The sequence below is a fragment of the Schistocerca gregaria genome, chromosome 3 (assembly GCF_023897955.1).
Source record: "Schistocerca gregaria isolate iqSchGreg1 chromosome 3, iqSchGreg1.2, whole genome shotgun sequence".
NCBI classification, from domain to species: domain Eukaryota; kingdom Metazoa; phylum Arthropoda; class Insecta; order Orthoptera; family Acrididae; genus Schistocerca; species Schistocerca gregaria.
Window position 1 is genome coordinate 611,026,951 of NC_064922.1, and position 25,493 is coordinate 611,052,443.

Here is a 25,493-nt window from a genome sequence, read left to right on the forward strand (position 1 = left end):
TAGTACAGTTTAAATAGATGAGGCTCAAACAAGGAACAATTAAATTTGTCATCCAGTTTTACAGCAGTGTTTCGCCCTTTCTTCCGAATGTACTACTTTGAAACACGTCGCTTGCCTGCTGCTCTCTCATTGTCTGCATAACACTAACAGCTGACACACCTGTTCCCACCACACCTCATGGCATGCTTTGACAACATTTCTGCATGAAACACTTAAGTACACCACTGGCCCTCTTCCAGACTTTTACCAAAACTTGCTGTGTACAAGTCTCTGTATGCACTCTAATATCTTTATATCTTGTTCTTATGATTACTTCATGTGATACACAATGGTGTCAGCATTCTCCTGTAATTAAAATTTTTCAGAAACTTCACTTATCCTTTTGTTCTCTACATTTCATTTGGACATAAGGCTACATTCCACGTAAATACTTTCAGAAAAGATATTTCAATGCCAAAATTTATATTCAATCTTAATGTATCCTTGTTATTAGCAATCCGCAATTTATATCTGTTTACTTTTGCCTTCATGTTAGACCTGTTTTGCTACCCAAATAACAAAACTCTTCTAATACAGAGTGGCCCACATAAAACTGGCCTGAACCGGACTGCAAACGAGCATGAGTAGCATTACTAACATGTCAGTTTCTTTGCCACTTTCCAACAGCAGTAACGTGTGAATAGTTCATACGGAAACTAGTCATTATATACCATGTACTTCATTGTCATGCCTTACTCCATTGCTGGAAAATGTCGCTGGGGGACATCTTGATCAGTTCCTCCTATTTTTGATGCATGAAGCTTGGTTTCACCTGTCGGGTTTACGTTAATTCACAAAACACAAGTCACTGGGCTACAGAGAATCCCCATGGCATACTGCAAAAGCCATTACACGATTTAAAAATTGGTGTATGGTGTGCTGCATCTGGTAGCAGAATTATCATGCCATAGTTATTCAATGAAACTGTCAACACACACGTTTACTTGCAACTCTACAATGAATTTGGGGCTCTTAACTCCAAACGAACAATGTTGTGCATATTTCCAGCAAATTGGGGTAACTTCTCATGCATCGGATTTGTCCTTAGCTCATATACATACTGATTTTGCAGAAGAGAGGACCATTAGTAAGGGCTTGTGGCCATCCTACACTCTAAACTTGTCACCATGTGACCTTTACCTATGGGGATTTGTAAAGGCTAGAGTCTACCGCAACAATCCCAGAACACTTGACACGTTAAAAAACAACACATGTGAAGAAATTTCGAACATTCCTCAAAGAGTACTGGAAAGTGTTATCCTTAACATGCTTTGACATGTACAAAAAAATTTGAACACAGACTTTAAATTCCTTTCTAAAATATGCTTATTAAACCAATAAAAGTAAATCTGTTACTTAAACTTAATTACATAGTTAATAACGAAACTGTACAATAAAATGTAAGAAAGCAATGATGTACGTTTATTTTCTTCATTCACATTCCTTTTAGTGCTGGGTGCTGGGGCCGGTTTTATGTGCGCCACTCTGTATTATATCTCATCTGCAAATTGGATGAAGTGAAGCATTTGATACAGCTTTATGAGCTTACAAGAAAACGGTCACCTTTCAACATAATGTACACCTCAGGCTACACCATAGATAAGTATGTCATCATATCTAAGCTTCTGTATTAAGATTTGTTAGTTTCATTCATAACCAGTCACCTTCCAACCTAACCTCAACATTGAGCTCTGCTACAGATCAGCCTGCATCCCATCCTACACCACAAGACTAAATACAAATCTAAAAAAATATTGTCAATGTTGTGTTCTCACTGTTTTCCTATATGTGATGTCATTTCATCAATGGATGATGAAGCCAAGCCAACATCCTGTACTGAAACGTTCAGCTGACCTCGCTAATCTAATGCCCTCAGCATCAGTAATTCAACTACATTCAGTTATTTTTTTAAATGTTGCTGATGTTCTTTTTATAACCTTTCTTCAAGACACTATACATTCCATTCAACTGATCATGTACACTGTCCTCACACATTACTCTGACCACTTGTAAAAAAGCCTAATATCCACCCTTTGCAACCCGGATCACTGCCAGTCACACAGGAAGATAGTCAATGAGGCTTTAAGAGGTACCTACAAGAATGTGGAACCACACTGATTCCAGTGCCATGGGCAGCTGCACTAAGGTTCTCAACTGAGGCTTCATGGCACAAACATCTTGAAATCAAGTTGGTCCCACAGATTTAAAAGCATAGAATTTGGCGACCAGTGGAGTACAGTAAACTCTTTCTGGTGTTCTTTGATCCAGGCAAGTACACTGTGAGCTGTGTGACACACAGCAGTATCCTGCTGTTGTCTGCTATCATGCCAAGGAAAAGCAAACTGCATGTAGGAGTAGGCATGGACCTCCAGAACAGATGCATACTTGTGCTGATCCATTGTGCCTTCCAGAATGACGAGATCACCCATGGAATGCCATGGCAATATTCCCTAGACCATACCTGTTGTAAGGTGTTTGCTTTCCAATGTTTCACGCCAGACATGTCAATTGCCATCTGTCCAATAGAGCATAAAATGTAAGTCATCTGAAAAGGCCACCTGTCAATACTCAGTGGATGTACAGTTGCAGTACTGGCATGAAAATTTCAGCCTTCGCTGTTCAATAAACACATGTGTATGACCCAGGTAGTTGCTGAGGAGGCTCATACGCAGTGACATTTGCTGAAGGGTAGCTTAGGAGATACTGTTGGTAGTCCTTTGGTTCACTAGGATGGCCAGATTCTCGACAGTTGCACATTTATTCGCACAAACACACCTATGCAGCCACTGCTTAACCCTATGATCTATGGCCCATGATGCACCAAAATTGCCTAGGCGCTGGTTTTCGGTATACTTTAACCACAGTGCTGCATGAACCTAGGTATTCCTGAAATGCCCTCAATGGCTCAAAAGCCAATAATCATGCCATTTTGGACGTCAGATAAATAGCTCAATTTTCCCCTCTATAAGCATTATATACCCTCCAATGCTGATGCTGCCACCAGCCGTCTGTGAGTGGTTACTGCGTGTTGACATCGAACATAGGCTGTGGTCGCATCAATGTGATGGGAGTGTGCTTAAGTTGTTTGTTGTCTCAAAGAGTTACCACATTATCAGCAAACCTCAAAACTTTTTATTTCTTCTTCCTGAACTTTAATTCCCTTTCCAAAGTTCTTCATGGTTTCCTTTACTACTTTCTCTATGATCAAATTGAATAAAATGAGGGATGGGCCACAAACTTGCCGCACCGTCTCCCATTTGTGTCCAACTCGCATAACTGCTGTCTAGCTTATATGCAAGTTGTAGGTAACCAAATTTGCTGTATGTATTTCACACTTGTAAATTTTGTTAGTTAGATGAATCCAGTTTTTTTATGAACGGATACAGCCTCTCTAAAAGCAGTAATTACGAAACTGTTGCTGCAATCAAATCTGTGATATTGTCAAAGTTTGTTTTGTACAATACAGAATAGTAATAGCCAAATGTGTATCAGATTTTTCTGAACAGCTTTGATTCAATGTTATTAATACATTCTCAAACAATGCAGCCAGTGACGCTCATAGGTATACGTTCTGGGTGTTCACAAATTTTTAAATTCAGTAATAATAAGCATAACTTGCTTGAAAAAAGAAAGAATAGTTTTCATGGAATTTTCTTGTTTTGTACATAATTAAGCACAGATTCTGGCAAGAACAAAATAATGTTTAAGCTTCTCTGTTTTGTATTTTTGTTTAACCCTTTAACGGCTTGTATGTGTTAATGGGCGTGCCTTTGTACCTATCCCCGTGTGCTCTGAATGTGTTTACGTGCACCACCAGTACTTTTACCCGGTACTCTAAATGTGTCTAGGTATAGACACGTTCAGAGTACCAGGTAGAAGGACTGGTGGTGCGCTTAAACACGTTCAGAGTACACAGGGACAAGTACAAAGGCGTGTGCGTTAACACGACCAGAGCAGTTAAAGGGTTAAGTGGGAGTTTTCATGCTTTTTATTGTGTCGAGAAAGTATATAAGATGTCTACTACCTGTATTAGTTAAGGAATTAACTTCTGGACTGAAAATCAGACATTCTTGTGTTGCACTCACACAACAACTTATGCTTATTATACACTTAGGAGTTAAACGTTCGCTTGTAGTCAAGCTTATTTGGTTTTGTCTCTTTTTTAGACAACTGATCTGGTCTGGGTGGTCCTAATTCATTTGCAGCTAACTTTTCCTGGTAATTTTCTTTGTTGCAAGCAAATAAAAAAGATACAAAAGAATTCACATTGACATTGCACAACAAAGCCAATTCCTGCACAATAAACAACCAACTCCAAATACAAACTGCTGCTTGCGTAAATGATTAAATTCTAGTAGTACTATTTACCAACAAGGTCAGTTGACTAGAATACAAATTAAGTGCTGGGGGCCATAGGGGTCAAAAGCACACTGTCTTCAACCCCACATTTAAGTGGGTATCAGAGAAACTAGTGAGAGAGCTTTTCGTAAATGTTTATAAATATGTACAATTCTGTCCTACACCACAAATACACCAGATAAACCAAAAGACCACCAGATGTCAGAAGCATGAATAAATGCTACAGTCTCACAATCAACAATGATGTGCTGTACGGTTCTCAGCACCTCAAATGAATTACTGTCTGATAAAATCCAAAACTTAATGTACTGTGTCTCATTCACAATCCCACAAACCAGGTCTGTGAGTGAATTGGCATATCTGAGGAATGTGCTAGCATCTAGCAGGGCTTATGCCAAGTGAACAGGGATAAAAGTCTGCTGCAGTGTGCTACCACCTAGTGGCATCGACATTAACCTGCAGTTGAGTGGTAAAAGCTAGCTGAGCATGCCACAAACTGTGCATGTTCTTAATGAAATCCATTTTTATTTGGCCTGAAAGGCAATTATGTCATGCCAGTTACGCACACAGAATAGACTCCTTAAAACAGGGACAACTTAAACTGTGGTTGATACCCTGATGCCACATTTTTGAGAGTATAGAGAAGTAATGCAGCACAGCCTGGTAGATTTTGTGCTGTGTATTTCAGATTACCACATTTACGTTATGTTTAACAACATTCAAAGAAAAATAAGCAATAAAGCTGCAAGGTGTCAAAAGTTAGGGTGTTCAAGTGCTCTTAAACAACAGCCACCACTGATTGCAGCATAAAGTTACATTTCGGGAGAAGTACTTCATGCTCTGCTTTCTCGTACACTCTAAAACATGGGCTCTATTTTATTACTGACATGTTGTATGTTATGGTGAGATCTAGTCTTACCAGTCCCATTTGCCTAATATTTCTTTGAAAACTTGTACTGTAAACTATGTAGCCAAGTTCCTAATATTCCTGGGAGGTTATTTAAATGTGATTAGTCACAGTAGTGTTTCATCACTGGAACATATATACATTATACTACAATTACAACATATAAGGGTAACAGTGTACTTTATCATGAATTTGTCTCAAGATGTGTCGGTACTTTAAAGTAAAGTACACAAAATCAACTCTTAATGTAATTAATTATATAAATAAGAATCAACACTCCACACTTACCTGAAGGCAGTCAAGAGCTGTCACAATAATCCTTGACGCCTTGCTTTGGCATGCCAGTTCGAATGGGAGGAAGTACTTCTCAGCTGTAATAACATTAGCGGCATCATTCTTTGGTAATGGGAGTGCCGAAGAAGAAGTGGGGTCCACTTGACCACCATCTTTCAGCTCGTTCTTTATTTCTTCTGTAATTTCAAAAGACTTCTTACAGTGATATGCACTACAGATGAAGAAATATTTGAACAGACTTTGAAGGGAAATATGGAGAATCCCGTCTTTTAAAAAGTTTCAGCATAAACGTCATCCTTCCAACACGAAGAGGATACAACAATCTGGTTAACCCAACTCATTTAGCAATTTATACCGAGGAAACGAAAAACTGTACACAATTATGCAGCACCTGAGAGTATACTTTTAGAAACAAACAATGTATGTGATGTCTACGTTAAATAAATATGCATTTTTACCTAATGCCACCTCACAAGCTCGTTTCAACTGAGAGTGGTGCGACCGCTTTATATCCTTGTCGCTCAGGATCTTTTCCAAGGCTCGCACAATGAACATTTCCTTTGTTTTTAAATTCTTTTGCATCGTTGTGTACACGTTCACTAACTACATTCTGCGCGTCAACAACACTCACTCCCGTCAGTCCACAACGCCATTATTCTAATCAATCAACACAGGATATGTTGCGATACAGCAAGAGGCAACTATCGATCCATGGTCAGCAGAATACATCGATGGTAAACATATTTGGGTATAGATACAGTTCTGAATAAGCTATAATTTATTCTGTACATTGGCAGGTAAAATAACCTAATTTAAAATGGTAAAAAAGATAATTAACATTTCGTGTACGTAAATAGTAATGAGTTGTAATACAGAACTTTTCCTTCCTACTGTTATGACATCTACGAAAAAATTATAGCAGATTTACCTTGCGCTATGTAGCTGTACAGAAACCAAATATTATGTGATTTATAGTCGCGCAGCACATTTAACTTCTGAGACCTGAGACCAATGTACGCTTAAGTAAGATCTTTGTTTGCTACGTCAACACCAGAAGGGTACGTCAGAACGCGTCATAACATCTGTATGTAGAGTAGTTGGCACAGTGGACGCGTGGAGAAGCGTTGTTGTGTAGCGAAGAGAGCCAATGTGATGGAGCTTTCCGAAGTATTAAATACACAGTATGCCATCCCTGTCGGGTTTGTGTTGCTGTGTGCTGTTTTAGTGTTTGCTTTCGGATTTAAGTCAGCTGAGCAACCAAATTTTGATCAGCTCTCCCATATTATCGATGAGCGAAAACCATCTGGCAAGAAAAAGAAGCCAAAGGACAAGGTGCAGTTTCATTATTACTTAATTTAATACTTGCATCTCGCTGACAGACCTGCACTTCATCTTTATTAAACTGATTTGCTGGTTTGAAAAGAGTAACTACTTTCCACGTTGCAATATGGTTGTGTCTAGCAAAGCAATGTGGCTCTTTTATTGTGTAGACTTCTATCCAAAATTGAAATTGCTTTATTCCTTGTGACCTCACAGTCTCCTGTTTGTAAGTATAGCTATTTATGAAGATTTCTGCACCGAGAGAATTAAGTATTTGTCAGTCTGTCTACACTTTGTGATTGTGAATGAAACAGTTTCCCCTCACTCTCCATTGTAAATGTATTTTTGTATATTTATTAGTAGTTCTGATACAAAAAAGAGAATATATTGCACCATTTGCACATCCGAAGTGGACAGGCACTACAACGAGGAAAACTGTGAGGAGCGATTATTCTGTAATTACTCCATAATGCAACTTTGTAATGGCAGTTTAATTTCCTATCTATTTTACTTATTTTATATCTGTTTTGTTGATGTAATGTAATAACAATTAGTGTTTTAATTTGTGTAGTGTTAGTGGAGAAACCTAGCAGGTGGTAAGTGTTGTAAGTGGTTTACTCACCGAAATTTGCTTATTTCACTGTACTGTGCAAATGAGTGCCTCTTGCTCTGATTTAGATATCTCATCACCTTTAAATTATTATATGATGAATAGACATCAAAGTTCCTGATTGAGTTTACCTTTCCAGAGGATTGTATTTTTTTATATAATCCATTTATCTATGTTAGCAATATTGTAAAGTATTTCTCCGAGTGTTGCATTTTAACTAAAACAATGCCTACATCACAAATCGTGTTTATTTTTCTGGCAACCACTTTGTCATCGCAAGACCATCTTCAGACCAGGAAGTAACTCTGAAATGAACACAGTAGACCAGGAGAAATACAGCTAGTCACCTTATGCAACATGTCCATGCTTATTGGTGATGCATGGAGGTGATGTGCAGAGCCACTGTATGTGCTAGGAGGCCCCTGTCATCAACTGCTAGCTAGTACAGACATGCTCCACATATAACTGATGCCTGTAGGGATGCTGCATTGTTATTCTGTACTGTTTTACTTACTTAATGTTACATAAGTTGAGTAACTGTGTTATTCTTGGCCTGCTTTCAAATTTCAGAATTACAAACATGTTCTTTATATGTCTGAAACCAGTTCCCTGTAAAATAGGCATCATTTGCAATCGAGACTGATTTTGTTAAATAATGATAAAAGATTATTGTTGTCTAGTTACAACTTCAAAAATTGTTGTTGAAGAAAGAATTTAAAGTAAAGTGCAACATTAATACAACACTCAAGAGTAACAGTCTTAGGGAAAAGATTGATTGCTATTACCACAGTAAAGATGACACACAGAGTTGCAAACAGGCACAACAAAAGCACTGTTACTACTGTAGCTTTTGGCCAAAACCTTCTTCAGAAAAGGAAAGGCACACATTCATTGATGTTCCAACCTAGAGTTTCCATTGTTTGACACTCAAGTGTAATGTAATGTAAAACTATGAACAATGTTGAGCTAACCTGTTAACAAAGACAGGCCTTAACTTAAATATAATTAAGAGTAAAGAAAATCCAGACATAAAATTCACATGCAGCTCATAATAAAATAGCCACTTAATTGGTCTTCATTACTTCTCTCTCCCCCCCCCCCTCCTCCCTCGCCCTTTCCTCCCATGTTTGACCAACACTTTCTCACAAAATGGATCTGCTTCCAGAATGTGTGATGATTAGTGGAGGGATAGATGAATAGTCTGTTCTGGCATTGTCAGGTTTCTTGTCAGGGATTCATTGCTCATTGTCCAGTTTGCAGATACTAGCATTGGAAATGCAAAATGCCAGTTCAAGGTGATAGATGGAAGTCGTAGTTTGGATGCCATTGACACTGACCTCAATTTTCTAGAATTTCTAACTAAGGACTGTACATGAGCCCTCATACAGTAGATGTAGAGACTAGCGCACAACGTTTTGCCTGTTCATGTGTCCAAAGGTAAACAAAAACAAGAAGGCAACAAGTATAAGTTTCTCTGTGGAACTGACCAAAGTTGAATACTGCTTGAATACAGTTGTTGTACAGTCTGACAACTCATTGAGGTCTTTAGTTATTACTATGGAATTAACCAAGATATCAAATTGCTTGGCAATAGACCAGTTCTACTGCTGTAGCTCTAAAATATTAATAGATGGTAGGATGGAGACTTAAGAAAATGAGTAATGTTGGTCTCCAATGTTGGTATTCTTGGCACCATAAAGACCACTAATAGTTTTTGAAAACACTTAAGCCATTTGCTGTTAGGTAGGTTACAGCTTAAATATGTTTATTGCCTAACAAAACAGTGAGTGGTTGGAATAGGGAACACCGTGCCTGCCTGCCTTGTTTAGTGATGATAGAGAGAGGCACTCCAAAACAAGCATTCCATCACCAAAGAGTTATTGTGGCAGTGATACCAGCTGTGGCTTCAACCATAGGAAAAACTTCAGGTCAGTGGGTGAGGCAATTGCTGGCAGCTAGGCAGTAGTCATGTCATTTGGGGGTTAAAAGTTGAACAATTTCAATGTTGATATGGAAAATTCAGGATGGAATGTAACAATATAATGATAATGAAAAGAAAAGTTGCTACTCACCATACAGTGGAGATGCTGAGTTGCAGCTAGGCACAATAAAAAGACACTCGCAAATAAATCTTTCGGCCAGTAAGCTCTTAGTCAAAAATACAAAACACACACACACACACACACACACACACACACACACACACACACACACACAGCAGTCGTGTGTGATAGTTGCATGTGCGCGTTTGTGTCTGTCTGTCTGTCTCTGACGTCTATTCTTGACGAAGGCCTTACTGGCTGAAAGCTTCAGTCTTTTTGTTGTGCCTATCTGTGACTCAGCATCTCTGCTATATGGTGAGCAGAACCTTTCCTTTTCATAATATTGCCAATGTGGATATGTTCAAACCATAGGTTGGGTAGGTCAGACATATCAAGAAGTATAATAAGATAATTATTACATTTACAGGTCACACACTAGTGCCGAAAAGCTTTACTGTGTGATCTCTGGAAGGAGACAAATTATATAGCAGTGAGATTGCCTGTTGACAAAGTTTTGTGGGGGGACAACTTGGTGAAGTCACACAGAACAATATCACTGTTCTGAGGCAGCTCAACTAACCCCTCTGGACCTGCAGTTAGTTCACTCTGATCAATGTTTGTGACAACATGCTTTCTACATTGTAGGACAATAAAATATATTTGAATGGAATCATATGCGCTGTTAGTTGTTAGACATAACTAGTCCTGAATACCGTACTTCCTGTTTTGTCCCCACCTGCAGAGGACATTTTCAAGAGGGATTGCAGCTTTGTTGAATGTCTGATTCACTCTCATTACTGTCAGTCAGGAGCGAGCCAGGGTGTGAATCTAACGTTTTACATAAATGAGCATGCAGAAATATCACAGTAGACCTACAGTGGTATGTTTGAATGGAGCTGCTGAGTTTGACGGAGCTGCTAACTAGACTGAGCCATGACAATTGCTTTGTAACTGAGCTTCACATAATTGTGTGTATGCAGGTACGAGCCTCTGCCAACACATTCTGTTGTCAATCGACATGGCTGTTAAGTCCTGAACTACACTGTTGTTGTATCTCAGAGGTGTTATGCTTGTACTCACCTAATTTGCAGGTTTTATATGACTTGGTTCTCTGTCTAATGGATAGACTTTGAGATGCCTCATTACCATCAGGTACATGGGAGGAAAAGGCTTCTTATGTGACAGTTGGATACCCGATGAAAGTGAGGGGAAATGATTCTGATAATACTGCTGCATGCTTAGAAGGGAAGTGTGAAGGTAGAAGAAAGAATGGATGCTTGGAATTTTGGGTTCGGTTCAGTGGTTGGTTTAATCATCCATGGATCCCTTGCATGATAAACTGTAATGTTCAAGGAGCCTTTTATATTAACATCACCAATTATTTTGTAAATATGGCTAAATGCTGATCATTTACAAATCAGTAAGAACTACAGATGAGAGTTAGTAATTTCTTCCCACTGTCTTTTACAAACCTACTCAGAGACGGAGTATATAATTGGGAAAGTGATCAAAACATTTAGTCCCAGCATTGTGCACCCCTTCTTGTGCTAAAGATAATATTCATGTGGTGTAATGAATGTCATGTTTCCTTCTGGTATTATAATTATAAGGAACAGTCAAATGAAAATAAGGTAGATGGTAAAAGTAAGTAAACTGTTTATTATTTCAAAAGTAATCACAAAAAGTGTTAACACATTTATCCCACTGAGAGACAAGATGGTCAATGCCTTAATGAAAAATGTTTTCTGTTGCTAATGGGACCAAGATTGTACTCAGACATGCACCTCTTTATCTGAAGCAAATCTGCAGTCATGAATGTTGTTCTTCAGGGCTCCAAAAGCATAGGTATCATTTAAGGTGATGTTGAGACTGGATGAATGGTGTGTAACGGATTCATAGGGGAAACTTCTCTAGCATAGTCAAAACAAACTTGACAATGTGTGCACCTGTAACTCGAACTACTGTGGTTGCATAAAGATCAGATAGATGTCTGTACATCTTCTGTGATTTAAGTTCTTAAGCTAGAATCTTCCTCCAGCTCTAACTCAGATCATGTTACAAACAACTGACAATTCCAGTGTCCATCATCAACAGTAAGACCATTGTCTTTAAGTTTGGGGTAGGTCTTTTTGTGCCCCTGGGTGACATAGGACTTCCTCCCTTTAAGTGTGACATGAACATTCTGATCACTTGCTAAGGTCTAAAAAAAATCCTTTTTACATCTGTCTTGTAAGCAGTTCTGCAGGACATATGGCTGTTAGCTATGGGCAGACATTACTGCCAGTCACATAGTTCTGGAAGAGTTCAGGGACCCAAGAAGATAAATAGGTAAATTCATATGTATTAATATTCTATATGACACTCATTAATAAATGGCTACAAGCTGCATACCTGGCATTCCCTGCATACGTACTTATTCCAGTCTTCCATTAGTCTATCTCCTCCTCCCCATCTCTCTCCACATTCTCACTTTCATTCCAATAGCAGATTGATGGTTCTTATCCCCAAGTATTTCTTTCCAGGTTGTTAGTAATATGTACGAAGTTTAGTAGAAATTGAACCAAGAGTTTAGTAGGAGATTTTTACCGTTGGCTTTGACCACATGTGCACTTGTCACACATATTTAGATGTTGCTGTTGTGGTTTTCAGTCCAAAGACTTGTTCGATGCAGCTCTCCATGCTACTCTCTCCTGTGTTAGCCACATAATTCACTTATATTTGTACACATATTTCATCTGCACCTCTAGTAAATTTCATCCGGCAGTTTCGTTTTCACTCAATGTTTATGATGTCATATCTCCTGAACTGTGTGTAGTACAATTATATATTCTTGCAGATACATTCAGTGGTATGTGTGAATACTGTCTTCAAAATGTGTCGCAAATAGTTAATAGTAAATAAGTAATAAAGTAAAATACAATACATGGTGTCATAGTTTTACTGCATGAACAGTGAAAATATAGTAAGTGATAAACCTTTCTCCCTCCCTTTTTTTTTGGGGGGGGGGGTTGTTGGCAAGAAAAAGTCTCATTAAGGTCTGAAATCATGTGCAAAGTTTGTTGCAAGTCATTAAGTGCTCACATTCTCAAATACTGGATGAATATTGTCTGGCAATTCCCATGCATTGTGAGCTACAATACTTTTTCACCCCCATACCTTTGAGAGAAACATGGTTCTTATCCCCTCCCTCCAATGGTTCTATCCGACAATAAGTGATATGTGTACCAAGTTTGGTTGAAATCGATCCAGTGATTTAGGAGGAGATGCATATACATACATAACCACACAGTTATAATGTATATGGATTTAATTATATAAGACACCAAATTACCTATATAAGATTCTACATAAAACTTGTCGCAATTGAAATACCCATCCATTGTCTGACCTCGACAAAAAAGTGTACGTTAGTGGCTTGTGACAAGTGGCCTTCAGGCATATGGCGGAATATCATGAAGCAGGGTGAACTAAAAGTGTGCCCTGCACAGTAGCAGTCTTGATACTAAAAAAAGCAGTTCTTCTTTGATAATCCATTGTAACTTTGCTCTCTGCTCCCCCCCCCCCCCTCCCCGCTTCCCCAGAGGGCTTGCCAATCTTTGGTGGGTTCGTGCTTGGCTACCACGAAGCCCCAGCCTTTGCACCATTTTTTCCCTTCTGTGCTGCATGTCTATCCTCTTACTATTCTTTTTCCCCTTGGGAAACATGTCTGAGGTGTTATTGGGAATGTTCTGCATTGCCTGTTGCTGTCGTAAGAACAGTCTCACCTTTCTTTTTCACTCACTTTTCCTTTCTTTGTTTCCCTTCTCCTCTCATTCTGATGCTTCAGTGTTTGAGGTTCCTCTTTCTTCTTCCTACCTGTGTGCTCCTGAAGGCTGGCTGATGCATCTTACACGTAACAGGTGACTGGTTAACGCGTAAGTCCCAGCCCTGGGTTGACAGTAGGCTTCACACGTACCCCCTGATACAGGGTAGGCCCAGGGAGGGGTGACTGTCTGAGATGCAACCTTCCCAAATTGCCAGTTGGTCCCTCTGTCAGGTGTTTGGGAGGTATCACCTAAGATGGGTGTGCCCCTTTGTTAAGGGGGTCCCCAGCTGGGAGGAGCATGCCATGGGAGACATTAACAATCATTGGGATTTTCTTGCAATATGTCAATCATCTTCCCAACCAACGTCTACGAAACATAAACGTAATGAGGATAATGGTTTAAAGACCCTTCCTGCTGCACCATGGTTCCTCATGGTCTAACCTACTGAAGACGGGCAGTCCTTCGCCACAGTAAATCCGTTCATTATTCAGAAAGGTGTTGATGCAATTTCTGGCCCTGTGAAATCCTGCTCTCATTTGCAGGGTGGCGCTTTGCTCTTGGAGACTACTTCTCATTCTCAAGCACAACAACTGCTTGCTGCCTCGTCGCTTCTCCATGGCTACCCTGTTTGTGTCGAGGCCCACAGAACTTTGAATTTTTCCCATGGTGTAATTTACATTTGGGTGCTCGACAGTATAACCAAGGTTGAAATTCAGTCTCACCTCTCTGATCAGGGTGTCATTGCCGTACATCGTGTAAGGAAAAAGATAGATTCCTCCTCAGTGCCCACTCGCACTCTTCTTCTCACCTTTGATAGAGTGGTGCTTCTGCCCCCAGGGGCTCAGCATTCATTTGCTGGGTACGGGCTTGGCGACCCTGGGGTTCCTGAGCTGGGGACTGGTAAGCACCGCCAGTCCCCTGTCGCCATAAGCTCTGGGCATGCTTCAACGACCACCGTGCGGCGCAGTGGTGGAATGTTGTGTGTCTCGGGGAGTGGGGATCTTGGCTTGGCTGCCCGGATCGCAAGGATGGAATAAACCTCTATAAACAACCCCCCAAACTCAAGGTGTGCTGCGCGCCGATGAGATGCATGGCTGTTCAGGTGGAACAATCATTAGCGGGCAACCTCTGGGGAACCTGCCGCACCTCAGGGGCTCTGTCTAGGTGAACTTCTAGATCCCTAGCTGCTCGTGGGACCGAGATGGATCCTTCGAAATCCTCTTTTCCTCCTCCCAGCGGAAAGGGTGGGCCGCTGGAGGGTTCTAACACCCAGTCTCTGAAAAGGGCTCGTGCAGTCAGTCCCCCTGACGGCAGCACATCTTTGACAAGTGAAGTCTTTAGTAACAGGATGCATTCTGGTACTCAGAATGTGTTTCTCATTGTGAAACGGAAGGAGGGTAGTTTCGAGAAGGTTTCGCCCTTCTATATACAAAAGGGATTGGAGGGCATCTGTGGCTCCTTGAAATCGGTGAAGCGCTTACGTAATGGGACCTTGCTAGTGGAAACTTCCACTTCCCAGCAAGCAACTAATCTCCAATCTGCTAAATGTCTTGGAGAGTATGCCAGAGACACTGAATTGCACAGCACCTTGAACTACAGCAAAGGTGTTGTGACATGCCGGGATCTAGTTGACATTCCCGAGGACGAACTGCAACGTGAGTGGGCTCCGGAAGGTATCGTTGATGTCCAACACATCATGAAGAGGGTTGATGGCAATGTTGTCAAATCCGACTCCTTTATTCTTACCTTCAGTTGCACAAAACTTCCTGAACATGTTAAAGGTGGCTTCCTTCGCCTTAGTGTGAGGCCTTATTTCCTGACCCCAATGCGCTGTTTTAAATGCCAGCGTTTTGGACATACCACCTTAGGATGTAAAGGCGAAGCGACTTGTGGCAATTGTGGTAAGGCTGCTCATGAAGGAGTTGGTTGCTCGTCTCCGGCTAAATGTATTAATTGCTCTGGGAACCACCCTGTTTGGAGTAGGGACTGCCAAATATTTTTAGAGGAACGCAAAGTCCAGGAAATCAAAACAACCAAGCGAATCCCCTATGGTGAGGCCAAGAAGATCTATAAGTCGATGCAACCTCCCGCATTTGCTACATCTTTCGCATCCCTGGTTCAGAAGCCTACTCCAAAAGTCGATGCCTCAACGCAGACCGAGGTGGTGAGTGTTGGCACTAACACCTGCAGCTGTCAGTGCACTTGCAACACAGCCAGTGTTTCAGAGCCGGTAGCCCCTACTCGAATTGTAGACAAGGGTATAGTGGCGAACTTAGGCCAGCCCCTGTCGCCTCCAACAGCTGAGGCTGTTCCCAAACCCAGTGCGCCAATTACCACTCCCACATCAGCTCCCCCAAAGCCCACCAAACCACAGAAAGCTCCTGTACCGCAGCAACACCGGGTCAAATCCCGTGGTAAACCGTCTGACCATGCGGCTGTTGTTTTACGTGAGGCTTCATCTGACTCTTCCCCAGAGTTGATGGAATACGACGTATGTGTGGGGCAATCAGCTCACCCCACACCTGCCCCTCCACCTGCTGTGGTCTACCCGCCCTGTCGGAGAGACAGGATGAAGGTGCTACCCCCAACATAGATGGCTCCCATACTTCAGTGGAACTTGCAAGGGTTCAGGACGCATGTGGAGGAACTTCGCCTACTCTCTCAGGGTAGACCACTGTGTCTATGTCTCCAGGAGACTTACTTCCATCCCTCATACTCCCCTGAGCTGCGAGGCTATACACTCCACAAAAAGGACGACCTGCGTGGAGAGAGAGCTAGAGGGGGTGTAGGTATTTTCGTCAGGATGGACTACCACTCCTCGCCTCTCTCGCTTATGACGACTTTACAGGCTGTCACTGTGTCTGTGCAAGTACGTCATCCATTGACTGTCTGTTCACTTTACTTGCCCCCACAGGACGCACTTGATGAAGTGGCCCTCACCGACCTTCTTACACAGCTCCCCCAACCATTCATTATTTGTGGTGATTTTAATGCCCACAATGTGCTTTGGGGCTCTGCAATTACCTGCCCCAGGGGTAGAGCAATTGAGAGGCTTCTCCTGTCATCATGTGCCTACTTGGTCAATGGAGGACAGAGTACCCATTTCTGCACAGCGACTGGGTCGTTCTCTGCCCCCTGCGGGTTCGGGGGTTAGAATAGGCCCGTGGTATTCCTGCCTGTCGTAAGAGGCGACTAAAAGGAGTCTCAAACTTTTCGGCCTTCTATGATGGTCCCCTGTTGGGTTTGACCTCCATCTCTCAAAATTTTCCGAAGAGCGAGCCGATTGGGGAAGGGCGCCTTACTTCGTGCATTGTGTCCATCTTGCGATCAGACCTTTCGCCAGCTTATACACCGTTGAACTGCAGTCCTGTCCGCTCTCCATCTCTTGGGCATGACTCTTTTTCTGTGTGCAGATAACACCTTGCACTGTGCAGTGCCTCTTTCTGCACCGATGGCGACCATGGACCACATATTACCTAACATCCAGCACGGTAGCCAGTCCGTTGTGGTGGGGCCGCCATGTACCCTGTTGGTTGTAGCCCCCTGACAACACAGGGATCGCTCTACTGATGTGTGCGCCGTTAACTCCCCACGTATGCCAAGGAGTAGATGCCTATCCTCCTGGGGTATCGGGACTCCCGGCAACGGCCATCCTGCCAGGTGGCTCTTGCCATGGCTGGGTGGCGCCCGTGGGGAGGGCCCTTGGTCGGAGTAGGTGGCATCAGGGCGGATGACCTGCAATGAAGCGTGGTACATCGTCTCTCGCTGGTGGTCAGCCGCCACCAGTCTCTAAGCGTTCTCGGGCTCAGTTTAATGCTCAGAAGTACGATCCGAAAACGTTCCCCTCCCTGGCCACACCGTGGGAGGAACGTAAGTCTCAGGATGGCAGTAGCAGTTATGCGCCCCGCTTCTTAGTTTGTACGAGGGTTGATGGGGAGTCTTTTCTCTCCACAAAGCCTCAGTTCTTTGTCGAGCATTTAGAGGACAAGTTTGGGGAGGTGGAGGGCTTGTCAAAAATGCGCTCCGGGTCAGTCCTGATACAAACGGCATCCTCTGCCCAGTCACGACGGTTACTCGCTTGTGACAAGTTGAGGGATGTTGCCGTTACGATCACACCCCATAAGAGTTTAAATATGGTCCAGGGAGTTATTTACCATAGGGATCTTCTTCTGCAGTCTGATGAAGAGCTGCGCGCAAATTTAGAGCGCCGAGGTGTACATTTCGTCCGGCGCGTTCATCGGGGTCCGAAGGAAAATCAGATTGCTACCGGTGGCTTCATCTTGGCCTTCGAAGGGGATGCATTACTGTAAAAAGTCAAGGTGATGGTCTACCGATGTGACGTTAAGCCCTATATCCCTCCCCCGATGCGGTGCTTTAAGTGCTGGAAGTTCGGCCATATGTCTTCTCGCTGCATTTCCAGCCTCACTTGTCGAGATTGCGGACGCCCATCACATCCCAATACTCCCTGTGCCCCGCCTCCCATCTGTGTCAACTGCGGGGAGCACCATTCACCTTGCTCGCCAGACTGCCGAATTTTCCAGAAAGAGCGTAAAATCATGGAATACAAGACCCTGGACTGACTAACCTATACTGAGGCCAAAAGGGAATACGACCGACTCCATCCTGTGAGAAAGACATCTTCCTACGCTGCTGCTACAACACCTGTGCTAGCCCCGTCTGTTTCTCCAATTGTGGCCGGATCGACGAGTAGTAAAACTCGTCCTGCCCCCTGTCCAGTGGGGGGCTCTACCCACCGGGTTGCTCCTGCGCCACCTACCTCAGGAGCAACACCATCCCACCCATCAGGGACATCCGTCCCCACTTCTAAGCCGGAGAAGTGTCCAACTTCTTCGGCTTCTCACGCTCGCAAGGGGTCCCTTGGTTCCTTCCCTTCCCTGGTTTCCGCCAGCGAGAAGCCTGACGACCGACAATGGCATAAGTGCCCGCAATCAGCTGGTCGTAGGGCTTCACGATCCTCCTCCGTCCCGGAGACTGAATCGGTGAAGCCCTCCCAGCTGGTGCGACCCAAGGAACGGCGTGAGAAACCCAAGAAGAGCTCTCAGCCCAAGGAACTCGCGGTGGCAGCCATCCCACTGCAACCTTCCAGCTCTGCGTCTGAGGATGCGGTGGAGATTCTGGTGTCCGCTGAGGACCTCGATCTCGCCGGTCTGTCAGACGCCATGGAAAGCACTACCACAGGTGCTAAATCAGAGGCAGCAGGTGACCCAGCGGCGTAATCTCCCTTCCCAGTCCCATCAAGCCTTTCTCAGCCATGGACAACACCATCCTCCAGTGGAACTGCAGCGGTTTCTTCCACCATCTAGCTGAGCTCCGCCAACTTATCAGCCTTCACCCTTTCCTCTGCATTGCTCTGCAGGAAACTTGGTTTCCGGCAATGCGAACCCCCGCCCTCCGTGGCTATCGGGGTTATTATAAGAACCGGGCAGCTTATGAAAGGGTGTCTGGTGGCGTATGCATCTATGTCCTGAACTCTCTTCACAGCGAGTCTGTACCTCTCCACACACCTTTAGAGGCTGTCGCTGTTCGGGTGTGGACGCCACTGGCTGTTACCGTCTGCAGTCTTTACCTTCCACCAGATGGTGATGTCGCGCAGCATGTCCTGGCTGCTCTGATAGCTCAATTGCCTCCACCTTTCCTGTTACTGGGCGACTTTAATGCCCATAACCATCTGTGGGGTGGGTCAGTGGCAACAGGTCGAGGCGCCATCGTTGAGCATTTATTGGCGCAGCTCGATCTCTCGATCTTAAATGATGGTGCCTTCACACACTTCAGTGTGGCGCTTGGCACATACTCCGCCATTGACCTTTCCATCTGTAGCCCTAGCCTCTTACCGTCTGTCCAATGGAGAGTGCATGACGACCTGTGTGGTAGTGACCACTTTCCGATCTTTCTGTCACTGCCACAGCGTCAGTCTTCTGGGCGCCCTAGCAGATGGGCTATGAATCAGGCTGACTGGGACTTGTTCTCCTCCACTGCCCCTATTGAGCCCCTCTCTAACGATGCCATTGATGCAGTGGTTCAATCGGTCACCACCGGCATTGTTACTGCCGCTGACTCTGCCATTCCCTGTTCTTCTGGGTCCTCTCGGCGGCGGACTGTGCCTTGGTGGTCGCCTGAGATCGCTGAAGCGATTAAAGCTCGCCGGCGGGCGCTCCAGCATCACAAGCGACATCCCTCAATCGACCACCTTATCGCCTTCAAACGGCTGCGTGTGCGAGCTCGCTGCATTATCCGCCAACGCAAGCAGGAGTGCTGGGAGTGGTATGTGTCAACCATTGGCCTCCATGTCACACCATCACAGGTCTGGGCCAAGATTCGCCGCCTCTATGGCTATCGGGCCCCTGTCAGTGTCCCTGCGCTCTCACTGAATGGAGCAGTTTGTACTGACTCCGACGTCATTGCAAACCGCTTGGCAGAGCACTTTGCTATGAATTCCACTTCTGCCAACTACCCCTTGGGCTTCCGCTCCATTAAGGAGCGGATAGAACGTCGGAGTCTTTCTTTTCGCACTCACCATCCTGAATTGTACAATGTTCCATTCAGTGAGTGGGAATTTCGAAGTGCCCTCACCGCTTGTCCTGATACCACTCCTGGGCCAGATAGCATCCACTCTCAGATGCTGAAACACCTTTCAGTGGACTGCCAGCGACGCCTCCTCGATCTTTACAACCGCATTTGGGTCGAGAGTGAGTTTCCGTCGCAATGGCAGGAAAGTCTTGTTGTCCCCATTTTGAAACCAGAGAAGAACCCTTTGGAGGTGGACAGCTACCGTCCCATTAGCCTCACCAACGTTCTTTGCAAGTTGCTTGAACAGATGGTGAGCCGGCACTTGAATTGGGTACTGGAGTCTCGAGGCATTCTGGCTCCGTCTCAGGGTGGGTTCCGTAAAGGCCGCTCCGCTGCCGACAATCTGGTGAGCCTGGAGTCGGCCATCTGTACTGCCTTTGCCTGCCGTCAGCATCTGGTTGCTGTCTTTTTCGACATGCGGAAGGCGTATGATACGACATGGCATCATCACATCCTTTCTACGCTTCATGGATGGGGTCTTCGGGGCCCTCTGCCGATCTATATCCGCAATTTTCTGTCGTATCGTACCTTCCGCGTGCACGTCTCGGCCTCATATAGTTCCTACCAAGTCCAGGAGAACGGTGTGCCACAGGGTTCTGTTCTCAGTGTGTGTCTGTTTTTAATAGCTATTAACGGGCTCGCTGTGGCCGTGGGAAATACTGTCTCCGCTTCCCTGTATGCTGACAACTTCTGCCTTTACTACAGCTCTATTGGCATTGCAGCTGCTGAACGTCAGCTACAGGGTGCAATCCGCAAGGCGCAGTCTTGGGCTGTAGCGCATGGTTTTCAGTTTTCCGCAGCCAAGACCTGCGTTATGCATTTCTGCCGGCGACGCACTGTTCACCCGGAGCCGCGGCTTTATCTTGACGGCGAGCTTCTTAAAGTGGTGGAGTCACATAGGTTTTTGGGGATGGTTTTTGATGCCCGGTTGACTTGGCTGCCTCGTATTCGGCAGCTTAAACAAGCGTGTTGGCGGCATCTAAATGCTATGCGATGCCTGAGCGACACCAGGTGGGGCGCCGACCGATCTACTCTCCTACGGCTTTACCAGGCGTTAATCCAGTCCCGTCTGGACTACGGGAGTCTGGCTTATGGCTCAGCATCCCCATCTGCGTTGTGGGTGCTAGACCCAATCCTCCACAGCGGGATACGCCTTGCCACTGGTGCCTTCCGAACCAGCCCTGTGGACAGCATACTTGTGGAGGCAGGTGTCCCTCCACTATGGTTACGACGCCAACAATTGCTGGCTGCTTATGCTGCCCATGTTTTTAGTTTTTCCGGGCATCCAAATTATCGTGTCATCTTCCCGCAGTCAGTCGTTCATCTGCCAGAACGTCGGCCCCGGTTGGGTTGTCCGATCGTCGTACGTGTCAAACAGCTTCTTTCCTGGCTTGGGTGTTTCCCTGTTCCACCTCCTTTCCGGGCCCCTCTGTGTACACCCCCGTGGTGTGTGCCTCGCCCTTGCCTTCGGCTCGACTTGGCACATGGCCCGAAGTACTCAGTCCCTCCAGAGGCCTTCCGACGCTGCTTTTATTCCATCCTGGCCACGTATCAGGGCTCTGGCGTTGTCTACACCGACGGTTCGATGGTTGCTGATCTAGTCGGTTATGCACTAACTCTAGGGGACCATTCTGAACAATGTTCGTTGCCGGCTGGCTGCAGTGTTTACACTGCTGAGCTGGTCGCCATCTTTCGTGCCCTAGAGTATATCCGCTCCTGCTCAGGTGAGTCCTTCGTTATCTGTAGCGATTCCCTGAGCGGTTTACGAGCTCTCGACCAGTGTTTCCCTCGTTCTCGTTTGGTGATGGCTATCCAGGAGTCCCTGCATACTCTCGCCCGTAGCGGCAGGTCTGTGGTCTTTGTTTGGACCCCAGGCCATGTTGGTATACCCGGCAATGAAACTGTTGACCGCCTGGCGAAAGAGGCCACCAGTGTGCCATCTCTGGAGATTGGCCTCCTGGCGGCTGATTTGCGGGCAGTCTTACGCCGCAAAGTTCTCTTGTTTTGGGATGCTGAATGGCGCACCCCTAACAAACTCCGTGCCGTCAAGGACACGACTGTGTGGCGGTCGTCCATGCGAGCCAACCGCAGGGACTAAGTCGTCCTTTGTCGGCTCCACATTGGCCACACCTGACTCACACACAGTTATTTACAGTGTCGTGAGGATCCCCCTCTTTGTCGTTGTGGGGCGTTCTTGACTGTGGTCCATATTCTGTCGGAGTGCGCCCTTTTAACCGTGCTCAGGCAAACTTTTGCAATGCCTGACACGCTCTCTGCTCTTTTATCAGATGACTCTGCCATGGTGGACTTGGTTTTGTGTTTTATTTGGGCAAGGGGTTTTTATCCTTTAATCTGAGTTTTTAGTGTTGATTCTGGCTTTTAGCCTCTGATTTTGATCTGAGTTTTTAAAGTGCTCTTGGTGGTTGGCTTTTCCTCTTTTTCTCTATGGTCGGCCAACCACCGTCACACTGTGTGTTTTAATTTGTTTTGTCTGGTCTCTGTCAGAGTATTTCATGTCCTGTTTCATCTGCTGTCTTTCCTGTTGTTCGTTTTTTATTCTCTACGGGTGGTTTTAGTTTTTATGGAGCAAGGGACCGATGACCATATTAGTCTGGTCCCTTTAATCCCACAAACCAACCTGGGTCGTTCTCTGCCATTGATCTCTCGCTTTGCTCTCCAGCTCTTGCCGCCAGTGCTCACTGGGAAGTGGTCGCTGACTTGCATGGCAGTGATCATTTCCCCTTCTGGATTCACCTGCCAGATGGCGTGGGCCCCGAAAGGAGACCACCACGATGGGTGCTCAGTGGAGCTGACTGGACACTTTATAGTCAGTTAGCCAATTCGAACACTGTGCGACTGTTGAGGTGTGGGTGGATCATATTACCGAAACGGTCCACCACGCCGCTGCAGCATCCATTCCACAGTCCATGGGCCCCCGGAAGCGGCCACCTGTGCCTTTGTGGAGTGCCGACTGCCGCTCTGCAATCAGGACCAGGCGTGCGGCTCGGCGTCGGTTCAAGTCTCGGCCGACTGCTGAGAATCTTGCAGTATTTCAGGTGGCGAGGGCAAGGTGTTGCCGCATTATTTGTGAGAGCAAGAAGAGGTCATGGCAACAGTTCCTGAACACCATCAATCGAGACCATCAGGAGAATTTCTGGCAGAGGAGGGAGGTGTCCCATAGCTGCTGTAATGAATAACGGCACTCTCCACACGGATCCGCGAAACATTGCCCAGACTATGGCAGCGTATTTTGCCACAGTTACTCCAACAACCAGTCAGGATCTGGGTTTCCAGCGCCATAGGGCCATTGCTGAGAGATGTAGTCTGGACTTCCAGTCCACCTCTCATGAAGTTTACAACTGCCCATTTTCTATGTGGGAGCTGGATTCTGCATTGTCTGGAGCTCGTGACACATCCCCTGGTCACGACAGGGTCCATTACAGTATGGTATGGCACCGGTCCATTACAGTATGCTATGGCACCTCACAATGCGCAACAAAGAAATCCTCCTCGCACTTTTTAATGGAATTTGGGCGTCGGGTCACTTTCCTGATGTGTGGCATGAGGCAGTTTTAATCCCTTTTTTTAAAACCTGGGAAAGACCGCACGAGCCCGAGTAGCTACCGTAGTGTTGCCCTCACTAGTTGCATAGCGAAGACCTTGGAGCGGACGGTCAACCGCCGCCTTGTCTGGATGTTAGAATCCCGGCAACTTCTTAGTCGCTTTCAGTGTGGGTTCAGGAGATTTCGTTCCACCTTCGATAACCTGGCCCTACTGGAGGCGGCTATACAACAAGCTTTCCTACGGCGTCATCACCTTCTAGGTGTATTTTTTGACATTGAGGAGGCCTACGATACCACTTGGAGGCGTCTCATCCTGGAGCAACTTCACGAATGGGGTTTTCGGGGTTGTCTTCCTCTTTTTATTCAGTCTTTCCTCTCGCCACGATATTTTTGATACCGAATTGGTGATGTCCTGTCTGATCGCTTTGAGCAGGAGAACGGTGTCCCTCAGGGTAGCGTTTTAAGTGTGACTCTCTTTGCCATCGCTATTAATAGCATTACGTCCATAGTGAAAAGTCCTGTCCAGTGTTCTTTGTTTGTGGATGATTTCTCTTTGTTTTGCTCTTCTTCAAGCCTTGTAACGACAACTCGTCAGTTACAACTTACGATTAGACATTTGGATGACTGGGTGCGGAAGAGTGGTTTTAAGTTTTCCACCGAGAAGTCTGTATGTGTTCTTTTTAACCGTTCTCATTTGATTTTAACCTTTCCTGAGTTGTGGATGAGGGACACTATTCTTACTTTTAAGGACACGGTGAGGTTTCTGGGGATCATTTTTTACTCGAAGCTCAATTGGTTACCTCATCTTAAAGACCTGAAACGGCGGTTGCTTAAGGCTTTAAGTATTTTAAAATGTCTTAGCCACAGTACATGGGGAGCTGACAGGACTTGTCTGCTCCAGTTTTACAGGGCGTTTGTGCGATCTCGGCTCGATTATGGGTGCACGGTGTATGGGTCTGCGAGGCCTTCTTACTTAAAGATGTTGGACATTGTGCACCATGAAGGGCTTCGGTTGGCCACTGGGGCATTCCGAACTAGCCCCATACCAAGCCTCTGTGCAGAGGCTGGTGAACCGCCACTTCCTATGTGGCAACGGCTACTTACAGTGCGCCAGGTGTATAAAACTTTGTCCACACCATACACCCCTGCATACTCTGCCTTTGCTCAGCCTCCTCTGGCACAGTTATGAATAACCGGCAACGTGCAACGCAGCCCTACGAGATTCGCGCACAGGATTGCCTCGCTGCGATGTCTATGGCTGATCTTCGTGTTTTGCGTCGCGGTTGGAGCAGATCCCCACCTTGGCTCCTCCAGAGACCCAAACTTATTTTAAATTTGACTAGTTTTAAGAAAGATCGCACACCAGATTTTACATTCCAATGTCTGTTTTTTAACATTTTAGATGTGCATCACGGTTTCACTGTCGTGTACACTGATGGCTCCAAACAGGAGAATTTCTTTGGCTGTTCTGTAGTGTTCCCTGATCAAGTTACCCGGATTCGCCTCCCTGCTGAATATACCGTTTTCGCAGCGGAGCTCCACGCGATCCTGAAGGCTCTGGAGCAGATGAATCGTGTTCGGGGCAATTGATTTCTTCTCTGCTCCGATTCGCTTAGTGCCCTACAATCACTGGAGAACCTGTAACCGACTGAGGCGATGGTCCAGCTGATACATGACCAACTGTACTTGCTCCAACGGCGGGGTACAGAAGTATCCTTCTGCTGGGTGCCTGGTCATGTTGGCATCTGGGGCAATGAACAGGCCGATCGGGCTGCCAAGGAGGCCTGCAGAGAGCAGGATGTGGTCCAGTGTCCTATTCCCTTGCAGTCATCGCTGCACTCCACAGGAAATGCATGGAGTTGTGGGAGGACAAATGGCTGGCGGTGACGGCCAATAAACTGCGGTTGATAAAGTCAACCACTCGGCCGTGGCGTTCCTCCTGCCGGTTGCTCAGGCGGGAGGAGG

The 25,493-nt window shown here is 45.3% G+C and overlaps 2 protein-coding genes across 2 annotated transcripts in view; one reads left to right on the forward strand and one right to left on the reverse strand.

The window, feature by feature from the left end:
• Positions 1 to 6,505, reverse strand: part of LOC126356185 (brefeldin A-inhibited guanine nucleotide-exchange protein 1) — a 202,260-nt gene extending 195,755 nt beyond the window's left edge. The window contains exons 1-2 of the mRNA XM_050006963.1: positions 6,058 to 6,505; positions 5,594 to 5,775 (exon numbers count right to left, since the gene is read on the reverse strand). Coding sequence (XP_049862920.1) covers positions 5,594 to 5,775; positions 6,058 to 6,181 — 306 coding nt within the window. The 5' untranslated portion in view covers positions 6,182 to 6,505. The remainder of the gene's footprint in view (positions 1 to 5,593; positions 5,776 to 6,057) is intronic.
• Positions 6,506 to 6,639: 134 nt separating this feature from the next.
• Positions 6,640 to 25,493, forward strand: part of LOC126356186 (cylicin-1-like) — a 71,431-nt gene continuing 52,577 nt past the window's right edge. Inside the window, exon 1 of the mRNA XM_050006964.1 lies at positions 6,640 to 6,931. Coding sequence (XP_049862921.1) covers positions 6,752 to 6,931 — 180 coding nt within the window. The 5' untranslated portion in view covers positions 6,640 to 6,751. The remainder of the gene's footprint in view (positions 6,932 to 25,493) is intronic.